This window comes from Paramisgurnus dabryanus, chromosome 19 (assembly GCF_030506205.2).
Source record: "Paramisgurnus dabryanus chromosome 19, PD_genome_1.1, whole genome shotgun sequence".
NCBI classification, from domain to species: Eukaryota; Metazoa; Chordata; class Actinopteri; order Cypriniformes; family Cobitidae; genus Paramisgurnus; species Paramisgurnus dabryanus.
In genome coordinates, this window is record NC_133355.1 from 21,430,934 (window position 1) to 21,449,848 (window position 18,915).

At 37.8% G+C, this 18,915-nt stretch overlaps 1 protein-coding gene across 1 annotated transcript in view; it reads right to left on the bottom strand.

Annotated features, from left to right (window-relative positions):
- Window positions 1-6,964: 6,964 nt before the first annotated feature.
- The window catches only part of triqk (triple QxxK/R motif containing), a 33,833-nt gene continuing 21,882 nt past the window's right edge, over window positions 6,965-18,915 (bottom strand). Inside the window, exons 3-4 of the mRNA XM_065292723.2 lie at window positions 18,046-18,131; window positions 6,965-8,370 (exon numbers count right to left, since the gene is read on the bottom strand). Coding sequence (XP_065148795.1) covers window positions 8,269-8,370; window positions 18,046-18,131 — 188 coding nt within the window. The 3' untranslated portion in view covers window positions 6,965-8,268. The remainder of the gene's footprint in view (window positions 8,371-18,045; window positions 18,132-18,915) is intronic.

The following is an 18,915-nucleotide window of genomic DNA, read 5'->3' on the forward strand; positions in this document are numbered from 1 at the left end:
CATTTAAATTTATGGATTTATGTCATTTCAACTGTGATTTTTTTATGAATGTTGATAAAATAGATTTTTTAAATAATTTAAACTAATCCAACTTTATTTTTTAAATTACAGCAACTTATCACACTAGTCAAGATTTTAAAAAATCTAAGTAGAAATGACTTGTTAATCCAAATTGATTCTAATTAAAAATTTAAGTGCAAATTTTTTTATACAGTTTTATTCTGAAAAAAATACACTGTTACATTTTTTTGCTGCTTTAAAATGTTTTCTCATGTTCTCAAGTAGTAGCAACTCATATCTTGTCACGATAATAGTAAGCGGAAATGACTGATAAATCTGAGTTGTTTAAACTTAATCATTTAAGGCAGCAAATAATTTTATACAGTTCAGGTGAACAAAGTACAGAATATTCACAAAAATATATTGCACCTTATCCATTTTACTTAAATGAAACAAGTCAATACAACAGAAATTAGTTGTTATTAGGTTATTATTAGGTTATTAGCATGCTAAAACATATGATTATGCTAATTAGTATGATATATAAACTGATAGTTGGTTTAACAATTCTTTTTTTTTTAAATTAACATATTTTGTCCTTGTTGAACAAACCAGAACTAATTGCGTTGAAAAGTTTTCCTTTACTGAACCAAGTTTATTGAACAAGATATTTTTAAGAACAAAAATTTTAATTTATTAAGTTGGTGCAACAAAAGATTATTTGTTTAAATTAATTTATTCTATTCTTGTTGTACAAGCCTAAACTAATTTTGTGGAAAAGTTTTCCTTAATTTAATTGAGCTGGATGAACAAATATTTTTGTTGAGTGTAGCTGTTTTAACAAGGGTAGTCAAAACTGTCAGGGAGTTGAAATCCAACATAATACTGGCAGACTCAAAGTGTTCTTAGACAAGATCAAATGTAATTTCACGAATAACTGATCCAGCCATCCATGCATAAATCAAAATAGCAATCAAAAGTTAAAGTTAAAATCAGGTAAAAATACATTAAAAGTAACAACTGCACATTTATAGTATACGATACATCATATGCAGGAGCCACAGAACGTATGCAGATGTTCTTGAAACATGCACTGTTTGATTTCATTTGCTCTGTGAGTGAAGGATACAGAAGGTTTTACAGCCGCGTTCATCAGACTACAGCGCAATCTCCAAACGTGATAGTATAATCATCACTAATTGTGTATATGATGCGCTGACTCTTTGAAATGCAAATACGCTGCAGGCAGCTCGTACGCATTACGTCGAATAATTCTTCTGGGAGAAGAGCGCACGTGTGGGAGAAGAAAATGGAAATAACTAGAAGAAAGGAGGGGAAAACAGAAGGGATAAGAATGTTGCGGCGAATAAACAGACGAAATGGAGAAGGTTGGTGTTCACTGTGTGGGATTAGAAGCCACATTCGATGTGGATCAGGAGCTCTGGTGCTGCTCGCTCGTACGCCCTTAATGACTGTTTGGTACACTGTTACTCACACATATGAGCTGTGTTATAAGGCCTGCCAGGCTCACCTGTCACATAGGAATATGAAGCGAGGAGAGGGAAGAGAAGAGTAAATGAGGCTCTCCTGCGAGTGACCCTCCGATGGATCTCGCCTGTCTGTCAGTGCTGCAGGTGTCTGCAGAGGGAGAGAGAGAGAGAGAGAGAGAGAGAGAGAGAGAGAGAGAGAGAGAGAGAGAGAGCGCTCCAGTGGAGCATGCAGTTACACCAGATAGTGTCCTGAATACAGATCACAAACACACACACAAATACTCAAAACACATGAAATTCTGTGAGCAGGGAGGAAACATAAGCAGAGGACTCCAAATGCCTAAAGCCCAACATAGAATACAGGCTTTGGGTGGCATTGGTTTGGAAGGCCTATTTATTTCAGTAAGAAACAGACTAAGTTTGCAAAAAATATGCTTTCCGCCATAACACACTAATTGTACAGACTATGTTTATGGCTCTTTTTTAGCACCTGTATTTTATGTACCATACAGTACATTAAGTCTGAATCATATTGCAAGCTTTTTGGAAATAATGACTTGGTCTGTTCTTAGAGAAAATAAATGCACCTTACAAACCAGAGAGATACAAAACCTTTATTTCATTAAGACCAAGTCATTATTGAATCAAAAATATTGCTTTCTGCCATAGCGCACAGGTTATACATGATTCGTTTATGGTACTTTTTAAAATGGTGTGGTTATTTAAAAATATCAGATGTCCTTCATAATATTTGAGATTTAATGTCCTATTTCTACATTTGTAAGTCATTTTTGTGATTTACTACATAAAATCATTCTACATAATGTAAAAAACATTCTGTGATAATATAACATTGACATAACATATAACATAAATAATGACAGAATGGGTTTTTTTTGGGGGGGGGGGTGAACTATCCCTTTAATATTGAATAAACAAGAACACTCTTGAAATCACTGTAAAAAAATATTTGTTGATTTCACATTTATTACCTGGTTGCCTTAAGATTTTGATCAGGGCTGCGTAACAACTAATCGCAACTAACTGTTTTCTTAACTTAAGTTAGTTTTTGTTTACATCATATTGTGTAAATAAATAAATAAATAAATATATATATATATATATATATATATATATATATATATATATATATATATATATATATATATACCCAGATGCATTAATATATTTGAAAAATATTTACATATGTATATACATTTTTTATATTATATATATATTTTATAAACATATGTTTATATTTAATATCAACATATATTTTTATATTACTCTAACTTAAAAAAAATATTAATTAATTTCAACTTGATTTTACACTCACCTAAAGGATTATTAGGAACACCACACTTATATTGTGTTTGACAACCTTTCACCTTCAGAACTGCCTTATTTCTTCATGGCATTGATTTAACAAGGTGCTGAAAGCATTCTTTAGAAATGTTGACCCATATTGTTTGACAACCTTTCACCTTCAGAACTGCCTTATTTCTTCATGGCATTGATTTAACAAGGTGCTGAAAGCATTCTTTAGAAATGTTGACCCATATTGATAGGATAGCATCTTGCAGTTGATGGAGATTTGTGGGATGCACATCCAGGGCACGAAGCTCCCATTCCACCACATCCCAAAGATGCTCTATTGGGTTGAGATCTGGTGACTGTGGGGGCCATTTTAGTACAGTGAACTCATTGTCATGTTCAAGAAACCAATTTGAAATGATTCGAGCTTTGTGACATGGTGCATTATCCTGCTGGAAGTAGCCATCAGAGGATGGGTACATGGTGGTCATAAAGGGATGGACATGGTCAGAAACAATGCTCAGGTAGGCCGTGGCATTTAAACGATGCCCTACTGGCACTAAGGGGCAAAAAAAAACATCAGAGAAGAGAAGAAACTGTTGAATAAAATCATGTGTTTTGTTTTCTTTGAGCACAAAAGTGTTCTCTTCATTTAATAATATTATTATTGAACGAATGATGGAACATGGACATTTTTGGCAATGTCTTTCTTTCTTTTTGGGGAAAAGAATTGTAAAACAAACTGAAGTCAATGGGACAGACAAAAGCCTCCCGGTTTTCATCCAAAAAAATCTAAAAATGTGTTCTGAAGACTTAGTGGCTCAGAGCACTTAGTGGTTGAGAACAACACAGGGGTAAGTCATTTATCATAAAATAATCATTTTAGGGTAAACTCTCTCTTTAACATGGAAATCCACTAAGAAAAGCACTGAAAAGAAATTAAACTAACAAAAAATGATGTTCGCAAGCAATTCAGAACATAACACAAAACATTTGCCTATAAAGTTAAACAGATCAGTCTGCAGCGTAACCCAAAGGTTTTAAAAATAAGAAACATCCATAGTCCACAGTCAAGCAGTGCAGACACTCACATAAATCATCAGTAAGTGCAGCATAACACAAACTTAAACAGTTCATTTCATAAACTCCACTTCTGAAACTTGCTTGAGAAAATGGAAGGATAAAAGAAATGCAGTTAAATCAAAATATGCCAGAGCACTGCTGGCCCATGATTATGATTCATCACAAAACTAACAGAGGTTTGTGTCTGAGGGATACATGTGTATGTGTGTGGGAAGGTGGAGTCGGGTCTGAGTAATTACTCTAGTTGACATTCTTCACATGACTAATGAGACAATCTCAGGCCACCACAACCAGTCCATTTGTCACCCGAAGCAACGGCGCCACCGAGCACAAACTCCTGGCAGAGCTGCTAAGGTCACGCTAAACGCCTCCTCGGTAGCACCTGATTAATTCCCATGTAAATGCGTGGAAATAAATTCAATTGATCATTTACAATTAGCCAGGATCTCTGGGACGAAGAGGCAGCCAAGGTTGTAGGACCTTTAGTAGAGCACATTAATTACAGCACGCCATGTAAAGAGCTCTTACGATCTTATAACGGGCAAGGCGTCAGGAATCAATAGGAAGATTGCAGAAAACGTACCATATATCAATGAACCATTCCACCACAAGTCCTTTCACAGGAATAACGACAACAAAGGCAACATTAAGGGGCTAAGGTCAGAAAGTTCGACTTTAAAGGCACTACTCATTAAATGATTTAATAAACTTCGATAATGTGGAAGGCACTAAAAAATTGCTAAACTGTTCTGTTCTGACTGCTCTTCCGAAGGACACAAATTTAAAATAAGTGTTCGGAGTGTCATGTGTGTTGCTTGCGTTTTCAAAATATGTGTTTGTTGCGTCATGTGAACCATGTGCATCACGTGTTTTGTCAAAATAAGTGCCTGCTGCACACGCGTCAAAAATGGTTTATGATAAAAGAGACGCTCACGTTCACAAAATACACGCAAGACACTCCCTTAACACTAAACTCTGATTACGCATTAGATTATGGGAGTATATGGCAAAGGCGAGCGTCTCTTTTATCATAAACCCTTTAGACGCATCTGCAGCAGGCACTTATTTTGACGAGACACGTGATGCACATAGGATCACTCGATGACCAGAACACATATTTTGAAATTACGAACCACACACATGACGGGCTACATACATGTTGTGACGAACTTCGCATCGAGTGCCCTCGAAAAAAGAGGTCACCGTCCACCACTGGTGCTTATAACTTCAAAGTCATTGATTGACTTTCGTTTTCGTCTATGGAGACTCTAAATGCATGGTAAGTTATTTTGGATTCAAACGACACCTTTGGTTTTCACATATTTTATACCCGATCATACAGTATAATAAATAATCACTGATTTAATAATGTGTGGAAGAAAGATAGGAACTGCATATTTTCAGTGAATACCTTAAACTCTGTTATATAGAAAAGAGCATCGTAGCTTGTATGAGGCCTTCCGGATCATGGCAGGTGGTGCGCCAGCAATATACTCATCAAACCGATACTGCTTCAATATGCACGATGCATCTTTGATATCCAGTGCTCAGATGAGTCTGAGATGACTGAAGCACCTTCATTAATGCATGCAGCAGTCGCGGTAGCTATAGAGATAATTACCACCGAGGTGCCATTTTCCCCAACTCCATTCGCTGTCTACTGTTTGCCCACTACTGGCCACCTGTTGCTGCTAATGAGTGTAGTGGGCTGTGAATGTGAACAGCTCCCAGCTGTAGCACGGGGTTCATGAACTAACAGCGTCAAACTGGATATAATTGACATTGGTGGCACTGGGCACGGTTAGGCCGGGCTCCTACGGTTTAACTGCCATTGACTTAATGACCGAGGCGTAGGGCTGCTCACATCGCTAACAAAAGAGCGTGCAGACTCTTGGGAGGTCTTCTGCAGCCAGGGCAACAGCTGAGCCTCACCTACTAACTTACAAAAACATTGCCCGTACACGACCACACATGTAGACGACGAACGGGCACGGGAGGTTAACAAGGCACAATCGCTCGTTGGCTGAGGTACGAGGGGTCTTGCTTAACAAGTTTAGCCAAGATGGAAGCTTGTCATTTTTTCCTATAGTAACAAAAAGTCTCAAATGCATCTAGACTGGTGAGAAAGCCGCATAAGCAGCCAATCAAATTGTGAGAGGGTAAAAAGGAGGGCGTGGCAATAGGAAGCAGTAGCTTTTGGTGTGTAAGTGTGCATTAGTACATTTCAACGATATGCAAAAGGAACAAACCCCGAAGTAACAATGACGCGAGTTATCATCTCCAACGTAAATCTCTTTTCTTGGACTACAACAAACACACGGATTGTAGGCAGCTGTTTACTTCCTGGGATTGGTGATGTAGACAAGACCAACATTATCATAATTCCTCCCCCTTCGGATCTACAGCCTGTACGTTAACACCAGTTAGCATTGCATTGTGACCGAATCTTTCAAACATGGTAAGGAGTGTCAAATTTCCAGCTGACGTCAGAGTATTCAGATTAATCACAACGTACAGATTAGCTGGCCAATCAGGGACACAGAGCTTTTCAAATCCGTGCATTTCAGGAAGAGAGTGAAGTCTGGAGCTACAAAAATGTACGGTATGTGGAAAATAATGTGTTTTTAACCATAAACCACGCAAACACATTGTATTATACAAAATACACAAAATAGGTGCTTTTTAAAATGCATAGGATCGTATGGGAACTCATTTTGGGATTGGGAAAGAGAAGGATCTTTTTTACATTAGTATGCATTTAGTTGTGTACCAAGTGACATCAAAACAAGAAGTTAATCACTTTTTAATGCGATGAGCTTTAGTCTTGCATTGTACACTTGATCGTATCAGAATTTGCTTGACAGTTACCGGAAGCTAGTTATTATAGTTTATTATTTATAGTTTATTATAGTAGCACCATTCACTACCATTATAAAGCTAGGAAGAGCAAGGACATTTTCTTAAACTCCAAAAAAAGACAATCATATACATCTCTCGGATGGCTTAAGTAAATCATGAGGTAAGTTTAGTTTTTGAGTGAACATCCCATGTTGAACACCATATGCACTAGATCTGATGTACAAGTTCAACACTGTTCTACTTTTTTTTTATTAACACAATAAGCATCAGTATTAACATGTTTTATCAATGTTTATTATTTTATCTCAAGTATGAAAGCAACAAAAGAAGAGAAACAAGCATAACAGTCAAATGAGGAACATGAAACTCTATTTTGGTTTAATTCAGTCCCGCTGTGAAAAAACTTGGAAAGCGTGCGAGTTTAAATCAAAGACAGACCACAAAAATGTTGTTCAATAGCCTATCAATCCTGAATTAATGATAACAGTGAGATGTCCCAGGAAAATAAGGACTGAGCGGCAAAACAGTTGTCCTGAGTTAGAGACATGTACCTCATGCAGGGAAAGATAAAAACAACTCTCACAATCTGGAATGAAATAAGTCGTCGCTATGTGTTTGTACGCGATCCAATGCACTACAAAGGGAATGTAAATTAACTTGAATATCATCAGATTTAGTTTCCACCCAGCTCTTAATGTTTTCCATAAACATACATACACGTAAAAACAGAGGTGCAGCAGTGTGTAAAAAAATAAACAGCTGTCAGACCAAAGGCTGGGCTATGCTTTCTTCCTGAAATACTTCAAAAGATATAATCACTAGCTAAAAGTAACATCATCTCACATGAATTGATAATACTTTATGTCCTCTTACTGTATTGTATGTCCTGATGTTGCAGGGACATAGACAAATAGAGAGCACATGAAGGCTTTCAATATGCAAAGTTTATGATGCTAGATATGCTAATGAGTTGTGCAGTAACAAAAAAAGATTTGCATACACAAACCAGATCTGAAATACTTTTCCTCTAATCTCTAGCATCTCCAGAGATGTTTACAGCCAACATTTGTGCTATAGGAGGTTACATACCTTACCGTCTGTCTGACTGTCTGAGAGGGAAAACACTGAAATATTTACAGATGATTCCAGGGGAGATTTACAGGGAAAATTAGGCATAGTGTTATAAATATTGAATAGGTAAATCCAAACAGTTTGATTCAAACACTTCCATCTCATCGATTAGATGGATTTATGTTAAAGGATGAAGAAAAAAGTTCTTCAAAGCTACGGGGCATGTGGAGCTTTATAATAATCTAAGAAGTTTTAGGGATAAACACACACAAAAAACGTGTGTTTTTGAACTTCAAGCTTTTATGGAATTGAAGACTCATTTTTTTCATCTTCTGCAGGTATAATAGACAAAGAGGAATAGGCAATAAGATGATATGTGTAATACTATCAATCTGCTGGCATGCTGTGAGCCATGAGTCCTCCCAGAATCCTCTGAGGCGAAGATAACAGTTCAATCCATGTCGAGATTCAGCTCAGTACTTAGGTTGAGGTAGAAGAATGCATAGATACCCAACAGGAAGACCAGAACAGCCACTATGACCAAGATGATGTCCTGCAATCAAACACAAAAGATTGGCTTACAAATTCTGAAAAATAAATTCTCAATCTTTTGTTGACAAATGATAATAACATTTTTAAAAAAGATGATGCCTTCAAACATAAGTAGGATTAGATTTTAACGCACATTCAAGTGGCACAACACAAATATCATACCATGACTGACCATGTTATAGGAATAGTTAAAGTATGTCTAAAATCTGATATTAAATGTGTTCTCAGGTTAATAAATTTGATATTAACCACTACAAAAAACGGCAAGTATAGAAAATAAGCTTTTAAAATCTTCTGACCGCTGTCGGCGCTGAAACCACACCCACTTGTCGAAAATACTGCCATCTCTTTTAACTTTAAAATACTGCTGCAACCTGAATGGATGCTCGCGATTTTTTTAGGGGCGGGCCATGCTCGGCAGGTCATCGAGCCGCCGTTTTAGCCCCGCCCAGAAAATCCTGAACACAGAAATGGTGAAAAACTATTTAATGGTGTAACTCCACAATTCACCATTACGGTTTATGAGATTACACTCCATTAATTTACGTTCCGTTAAACACATGAATCCGCCTTCAAAGTTTGTATTTAAAATAGGGAGGTAGTATAATAGATAATCCAAACAGCCCCGTCGAAAACGTGACGTCCTTTAGAGATGTAACCAATCGCCTGCTTGTTCCTCCATCAGCCAATGACTTCACGGAAAATATTGATAGACAAAAAATGTAGCCAATTATATAAGAATTCAACGATCTCCGTGTGACTTTTTTGTGTGAAATTAAACTACTCCGGGCACTCGCGGTACTTTTAACATCATCCAACTGCGACGCCGCATAAAGTCGAGCAAGCTGATGTATGACGCGGCTTCTTATTTTTTTCTTTTGTTTTGTGCGCCTAAGCTTCGTTTACAACAAAAGAGTTGGGGGAGATGCACACTGTAAGTTTGAAAAAAAAAACACTTAGCAAACTTGTGTGAGGAACATGTCAGCCGCGTCACTACATTAACGTGATTTCACGAAGTTCACAACAGAACCGAAATAGAAGACCATGCTGAATAAAGTCGTAATTCTTGCTATTTTTGGACCAATATGTATTTCCGATGCTTCAACGCATTCTAACTGACCCAATGATGTCACATGGACTACTTTGATGATGTTTTTATTACCTTTCTGGACATGGAAACTGTACATAGATTTTTCAATGGAGGGACAGAAAGCTCTTGGACTATAACGTAAAAACATCTTAAACTGTGTTCCGAAGATGAATGGAGGTCTTCCGAGTTTAAAACGACATAAGGGTAAGTCATTAATTAAATTATTCTAAATTCATCTCTGTTTGGATCCTAAGGAATGAATGGGGATGGGCTAAATGCTAACACATTCACAACGCGCTGTACAAAGATTAAGTGCACACGTTGAATAAATATAGGTATGTATTCATTCGTCTAAGTTGAGGTAAGAACATAGAAAAATATTGAAGAACGGTGGTGTTGTCCTTTAAAATATGAATTGTTTTCTCTAACACATTTCATTTCGCTTCAGAAGACATTTATTAACTCACTGGAGTCATTTTGATTACTTTGATGATGATGTTTGTGCTTTATGGACCATAAAAATATTGAGCACCATTCAGTGGATTACAAAGCTACAAAGAGCCAGGATATTATTTTACATATAAAATAAATAAAAATAAGTTTTATACAGTGTTGTGCAAAAGCCTTAGGCCACCAGCTTTGTTGTATTAGCAAAGTTTTAATGTCCATCCATATTTATTTTTCACTCTTTTAATTAAGATACAAACAGAAAATAGTGTGACATCTCTTGGCACGAAACACATCTTGGGATTATATTTAGAAATTAGAAATTACCCTAAATACTTGACACTTCTTATACTTTTATACTATTTTAAATACTACATACACATTTCATGTATTTTCTGGTTGTGTTCTAATAAAGAGACTGAGAAATAATTGATCACTATACAATTGCAAAAACAACAAATCTAATGGTGGCCTAAGACTTTTGCACAGTACTGTTCATCTGGGATGACATGAGGGTGTGTAAATGACAAGACAATTGTCCTTTTCCGGTGAAATATTAAATTCTTACATTTAATAATGTACCAAGTTGAGAATAACTCTCCTTCTAACTTCAAACAGCAACGATTACATTCCAACACAGACATGTAATGCACACCATCATGAATATTCGGCATTAAGTATACTTTGGGATCTTTATATTCACTCTCGCTGTGACACAAATAGGGTTTGGCAGAAACAGCAGACTCGGAGAAAAGCTCATCTCTCAGAAATGTCTTTGTTCTAATTAAGAGTTGTTGGGAGCTTAATGGCCAAGCTAAACTGATGATGGCTGAAGGAGGGGTATTCAAGCATGAACTAGATTTAAAACAGTCATTTATTACCCTTTGTGCTAAATTACAATCCTCATCAACCTCTGTTTCATTAAGAGCACTCGCGTATTTAACAAAGCAATTGTGCCTTATCTTGATAACTACTTATCAAACTTTCTAATCAAAACTTACATAGTTTAGAGACTTTTTTCATCAGTGTAACATTCACGAGTCATCCTTTTTCTAATCACCAATTATAATTAGGAAAAATTGCCAAAAATGATGTTTACGCTAAACCGATATGTAATGGACACCGTCAGTCCGCTGTTATCAAGGGGGGGCTTAATTTGCAATAACGAATGACAAGATGTACTTTACATGCTTATTACATGGAAATTTGCTGTACAACTATAAAGGCCAAAGTATGGTCAATGTTTATACGTAACGGCAAATTTTTAAAACCCTACATACATTGTACGTGTAGGTCGTGTATGCGCCTATAGGAGAATGTAGTATGTATGTCGCAATGCGCATGTGTGGTACGTTCGAGTACACGTAAAAAAACTTTATTTAAAAATTTAAATTTGTATTATTAGTTGAGATTAAAAGTAGTATTAGTCAGACTGAAATATCAGATATCTGAATGACATGTTTGACCAATCAGAATCGAGTATTCCAGACAGCACTGTAATCATTATTCACATTTGCCCAGGAACTTAAATAAACTGGAATAATTCCGGCAGGATCTGTGATAAATCAGAGCTTACATCTTTTAAACAAAACCTAATTCCTTAATACGCTAAACAAACGTGATGAATAGAAATCATTTTGCTCAAGGTCTCAGTTGATGCTGTTGCTGTTTGATCACTAAGCCACAGCATCATGTATTTTCATTTGGTCTTAAAGCATGTTCTTCAAAGAAAGAGAGAGAGAGAAGCGCATAAAGACTGAAACGACAGAAAGAACCAGGCAGAAATACAGTGAAAGAAAGAAAATAACACCACCCATGTTCATACACACACACACCTAACAGAGAGCATCACGCAAATCCACCCAGAGCAGGCAGAGATAAGACACCCGGCAAACAGGAGACTAATAATAATTCTACCAGATAAATTGTAAAGGGCTATTAAAGGCCGCCGCAGTGTCCATGACTATCTGTGTACAAGCTACGGCAACAGTCATCAGCGTGCATGTCCTCATTAGCATCACTGCCCGCTGAATTTATCTTGTTCCAGCCAGACGCGAACAGCTTAAGCCCTTCTTAATTGGAAAACTTTTACATTTCATGCACTTTGGATTCACATAGAGCATTACCACAGGCTCGCTTTCTTCATTCAACCGCTTTGTGCCAAAGCCTAAGTGTTATCACATCCGAGGGATGTTTGCCATATTTCGTAGGTACAAGCTGAATGTCCTGTAGGATGCACTTTAGAAATTCTGATAATAAATGTAAATATACTATCATTCGAATTTTGTTAAAACAAAATTGGGAGAGGAACAACATTGTAATCAAATTACAGAAAGTGCATAATGTGCATCATATCATAAAGTAGATAAAAAATGATTAATGTAGTCAGTCAAAATCACTTGGAATAGCAAGAAAAGCTGATATTCAATCACTGCATGCTGACAACGTCAAATCATACAGTATAAAGTCGCTTACAGTACATTAAGTTATTCTACAGGAGACGCTGAAGTCGCTGCGTCACATTGTTGATTATTTGCATAAATATTTTGGCATTACTGGATTCGCCCATTTCATGTTGTCATGGGTTTCCATCCAAACGTGCATAGATCAAAACCACCGCCTTCTAAGAACAGGGGTCTTGTCATAGAAAGTAACTAGGTAACGCTGCTATCTCCACCTGTACTTCGAATTCATGGACGATGCCGGACTTTTGTGCTGCGTATGGATGTTAGGCCTACTAGCACTATGCATTATATATTTAAAAAAAAAGATTTTCTTAATATCAAAACATTAAATTTTCTTTGGACTAAATGCTAAATACATGTCTGACCGTTGGAGCGAAAAAAATAACAATTTATGGTGATTTTATTTCCGTTACACCTTTGCCAACATTGACCCTGATGCCTTAACTCTTTCCCCGCCATTGACGAGTTATCTCGTCAATCTGCAATACCGCTATTATCCACTTCCGTAACTTATAAAACCCGGAAGTATTGCCCTAGTGCAAACAGCTGTATGTCCGTGTATGTTTTAAATATCGCTCTGCATTTGATGTCTATCAAAAGTCCTTAACAAAAATGGAATTATCTCAGCTTTTTGCTCGAAATTTGGTGTTTTTGATGAAACCTACACATATTTGAGAGGTGATAAAACAGAACACATGAGGTGCGTTCCATTCGACAGGGTCCCTGCGGAGTGTTCACTGCTCCCTACTCCCTGAGCACGGTATATCAGTTGAAGTGGACTTCACGGACAATAACCGCTCATTTGGAACGGCCTGCAAACGTCATCAAAGAAAGTCAACGACGGGGTCGCGCAGATTGATATAACATAAATATATATAGGACTACATTCATATTTTAATTTTTATTTACTATTACATTTCAAATATGTACACTATACAATAAAAAAAACATTGAGTACTACGTAATGAAAAACGTATGTTTATTATACACTTTAATTGACTATTGCTGCTATTACTTGACTATTAACAGAATTGAAGCCCTGCTGTAACTGTCATGCAAATATGAAAGTAAACTTTAAACTTTGGTTAACTATGTGTATATATGTGTTTTTAAACGCTTGTCATATAATTGCATAGCGGTCTGACCGTTCCGACGGGTGATCACGTGATGCGCGCAATGACAGTTGGGTGATTATCGCTCTCCATTTCCTGTGAAGTGATGTATCGATGTTCCCTGATTCCCTATGCCGTGCGCAGTGCCCTTCGAACTGAACATGTTCGCTCCCTTCGGATTGGAATCTCACTTAAGATGGCGGAATACCCTGTGAAGTCCACTTCGCAGTCCACTTACGGTCGAATGGAACGCACCTACGAAGATAGGATGAAACTGATTTTTTGTTTGAAAGCAGAGGGTCTGTTCTTTTATTTCATATATTGTATGTTTATATATATAAAAAGGAGCATTTTCTGGAAGGCATTAAACTTTTGTGAAAATCATGAAAAATACTGGCGGCGAAAGAGTTAAAGAGGAGGGGCTCCCCTGTTTCAAGATGGCGGCTCTATTTGAAGCATTCAATACAATGAACTGCCGTAGCCAAGACCACATCTGGTGTATATAGACAGTTTTATCGGACGCACATGTGGTGACGCGATTACGCTTCTGTTCAAAATTTTTCTTACGGTTTCTGTTTGTTTAATGGTTTGACTAGTAGCAAAATTGAACTCTTTAACAAATACTTAGTCGAAAATACTTTTTCGACTTTTTGATGCAGGCACTAGCAGCAAAGGCATTACGACGACATCGAGCCCCATATATGGTAAAGACTAAGTCAGCTGGTACAGCTAGATGATCAGTCACGTAGGTTTAATGTTCGCTATGCCAGAATTTATATTTAGCAAATGCGTTTCCATCTTCCATTATTCCCATTTAGGGGTGTCACGATTCTCCAAATACTCGATTCGATTACATTTTTTTATTCTAATGTCACAATTCGATTCTCGGTTTTTACTTTTTTTTTTACAAAAAAAAAAAATGCTATGGCATTATTATTTATTATTATTGTTATTATAGTTTCACATTAACATCCACATTGCGTGCTTTTCCTCGCATGGGGGTTTGTGGGCTTCACTTTACGTGAGATAGCTTGTAGAGAGAGGATTCCTTCTTGCACGCATATGGACTTAATGCGCGCGTCTTGGACTCCTCCTGGCATTTGAAATAAATCATCTGAGAGGTTTTTTCCCCGCATGGCAAGCCGTCCGGACATGACTTGGGGGCGTGGCATAATCGACGATCCCATTTTTAAATTCGATGTTTGAGGTTGTGACTTTCGATTTTCGAATTTCGATCGATTTGGATTTTAGTGACACCCTTATTCACATTTACTCTTTTTCGCACCAATCAAAAGCCACCTCAAACTTTATTTTTGCAAATTAAAGGATTTTTATTCAAAATTTGGTGTTTCCATCACTCGTGTTTTATTCCAAAATGCGCATAAAACCAGGGTGATGGAAACCCAGCCAGTGTGACTGATCCTTAACAAACAAACAAACCCTAAAATAAGACGAGCATTTGTCAAAATATCTTCCCAGCACAAAAACAAACGTGTCTTCGCTTTCTTATATGAGAAAAAGACATGAAGGAAGTCCTGAGGCTGTGTGCGAATGGATTTGTCAGACGACCGTGTATGAGAGAAAAAAGGGGACCTTGTTGTCTCGAGGAAGCTAATAATTCAACGGCCTACGCTTTGGTCTCCCTCATTTCGATAGAAAATGCTGGAATATTCCCAATAGCTTCGTACGGCTCTCAGCAGCAGCTGCGGCATGCCAGGAAACAGTTTCCATTCATCTGGCAACAGGCCATTGTCTCTTACACATACACACACATTTCATATGTTCCTCTATGAATTCTCACGGTCTTCTGGTTTCAGGAGATTCACTGGTATTTTCTCATCCAACCAGTATTCGTAACTTTGGCCCTCGATCAGTGCCGGTCAGGTACTGTGCGCTGCGGCTACATCACTGTCCAACAGAAACAGCTATAGAGGGATTTTCCCTTCGTGTTAAGTGGCCGTGTAGTTATCTCGGTGAGATCCAGGTGTGCCGTAGCACCTCACCCTCTGCCGGCGGGCTGCGGTGTCTTTGTAGAAGAGGAATGGAGAGTGTGTGAGGCATTAAAACGAGAGTTTCACTCATATACAGTCTGTCAACTCTTGTAAAACAAACTTGTAAAAGGGACTCATAAACACAGTTCACGTACAGCGAATTACACAGTTCTGCGGCCACGTGCATGCACATATAACGTATATTTAGTTTGGAAAAAATATTGGTTAAAAATGCACTGTGAAAGTACCATGGTACAGTGATGGTGCAATATGGTAATAAGATATTACTCTGATATATACTACTATACTGAATTATTATATTTATGCATTATGATGATTACGTATTGGACGAACAATATCTTTTGCAATTAGTATTGCTAATATAGCTCATGAAAAATGTATGCACATGCTTGTTTGATGCTATGTGCTATAAATACAACAGTACGAATGCAAACCTACAGAAAATGTTTTGCTGTTGGTATTGCTATGTACAATATTACATTGGCACATGTATTTTAAAATAATACCATGTATTTCATATATGTTATTAGCCTATTTTTTCATAAGCTTTCATGTAAATCTGTTTTGCAACAATGCAAAATTTTGAAAAGCACTACAGAAATACATTTGAATTGAATTGCTGGAAGAAACTATTTAATTTAGTTTACATCGACTCTGAATCGATAGTTAATTTAACGTTGGATTCACAATAACATCAAAGTTAGATGCAACTGAACACCAATCACTGTTGCAGATTTGAACTATATGTGAATTATTGATTTGTTTCTTATATCTTAAATTATACTTTCAATTGGGACCCATAGCCTGGAGTTATTGCATTAGACTAACACGACCAGAAACATGGTAATACCGTGGTACTTATTTGAAACTGTAGATAAAACTCAGTGGCAAATATTTGTAATTATGCAATGGAATGCACCGAAGAGTGAAACGGTTAAAGCTGGCACGGTCGCTTCTCAGTATTCAGCTCTCGGGGTACTGAGTTGGCACCGATTTTTCCAGGCCAGCCGCGCTACGCAGCTGGGGCCGCCAGCATCTCTGCTCCGTGCCAGGTGATGCCATCCGCTCAGATGGGCATCAGGGAGCCAAGCGGTGCCCGCAGCAGGTGGCCAGCCGGCCGCAGCCTCCCCGAGCCGGCAGGCACCATCCAAGCAAACCAACTGGCCTCCACGTGGAAGACAGCAGGCTGCCAACCCGCCAAGATCTGCAGCACGGGCCCTGAATCCCAGCTTCAACCTGCTCTCTGGAGCCTGTACACACAGCTGGGATCATAGTGCCGCACAAAGCAATGTAAAACGAGACGGCCGTCGGTGTGTTTAACTGGGTTGAGCGAATTATGGTCATGGAAGGGAAGCATACCAAAGAAACCAACCGAAAGAAAGCCAAAGAGGCATACCACAGAGCAAAACTCCTCAGTTTGTTCCTCAGCAAAAAACCTTGATCTGAAATGAGCTGAATTGCTGACAGAAAGAGGTGACAATACTTACAGCAAAAACATATATTTTAACACATGAGCTCATAGGCTTTATACATACCTGTGGAAAGAAAACCAGCCCTGAATGTCCCGAAAGGAACATTTAAAGAATCAAAAGACTTGAAATCGGAGTAAATCCATTTTTATATTTAAGCCTTGGTATTTGGATAAAAGACCATAATAAGACTTATAATGAGGGCTTGGCTTTCTAACAATAACAATTTACCTGTTAAAACATTTCACTCCTTCATACCAACCTAAACCCAATACAAACAGTGTTGAAGTTTTAAGAAAGTCGTTTTCAGCTCGGTGCAGCTGTGCCAGTGTTTCTGCACCATCTATTTCACTGTGAAAATATTGCAGTATGTGAATTATTCATTTGTTTTGGATGGTAGTTGTCAGATCCATGACCTCATGTCTCAGCACTGCGGCTAGATGCACTGAGCTCAGCGCCCAATATGGAGTTTTGGATTCAGAAAAAAAGTGATAAAACATCACATTGTAAGTTCTTAAGCCAAAAGCACAACAAACGCTCACTATCACCATCTAAATCTTCAGCCATTTTACTGTTATTTTGTTAATAGATTCAATAGAGATTTAAAGCAGTGAAAAGCAATTAACTGACTGGTAAATAAACAAGACGTGGGATTGTATGTCCAATAAAATTTACACTATAAGAATTTCCAGTGGAAAATTCAAACCTCAGATTTTAATATTTACAATTCTAATACATCCACTAACTAGTTTGCTTACCAAACAACACTAATACATGGAAATTACCCAAAAACGGAGATTAAATAGGAGTTGCTTTTCAGCTCCTCGAATTCTTGATTATTATTCTAGAGTGACAGCTATGAAAAAAGCAAAACAGAGAGAAAGCAGAAGAGATGGAGAGGGAGAGTCGCTCCTCTGAGAGTAAACCAGCACTTCTCTGCCTCATCAATATGTAGACTGCTCGAGTTGCTCTCAGGTTGGAGAGGTGTGATGAATAATGTGTGTGTGTGGTTTGGCAGATGGGGAGAGAGGGATCAGTTGGGATTGGGGGAAATAATGAGAATGAAAGACAGCCATCTCACCCTGATTCCCGGAGCACTTCTCTTCGCCTCCGCCTTCAGCCGAGTGGCTCGCAGGGCTGGCTTGGTTTTCTTGTAATCCTGTTTTCCTGCGAGAGAAAGATGCACAAGGGTCATCTCAGCCATGTGACACTTTGAGTTACATTTGCATTTTGATTTAGGCTGAAAGCTTTTTTATTTCATACTTGGCTAATGCTTTAACATAACAATTGAAATGCATTCGCAGTTGTCTCTGTCAATCTTCTATTAGGGATCATTAAAGTAATGGATTTTGTTGGAACATTCTTAGTTGGCCTTAATGCATTTGTCTGTTTTAACCTTTGTTAACAGCACTTAATGTGAGGCTGTTAACCTTATGTAGTACCTTGTATGAGAGAAATTAGAAATTAATTTATGCATTGTTGTGTCAGTCTGAGCTTATTTTACATATACAAAGACAAATACTCAGTCATAAAGCCTCAAATGTTCCCAATCCTCACACTAAAGCCTGATTTATATTTCTGTGTCGGACCTATAGCATACCTTCTATGCCATTGTTCATTTATTTTCTGCATCGTTGTACATGTAAATATGCAGACCGCTGTCGACGAGCATGTTACTGGTGAAACTCACAGTATCAAGGCAAAAGTGCACGTGCATCCACAGGGTGATACACCCAGAGTTGTTAAATATCGCTCTTCAACAAAAAAAGATGGACGATGCCCGTTCGCTCTTTCATTGGTGAAAAGTGAAGCCGCCAGTGTCCCAATATGGCGCGGACATCTTGGGTCTCGAGTCTGCGCAGTAGCGATTTCGGGACCAGTCCTGAGCAGTAGTGAGCAAGAAGTAAAGCCGTGAAATCAAGGCCATGCCCTCACTCTCGCAGAATGCGCA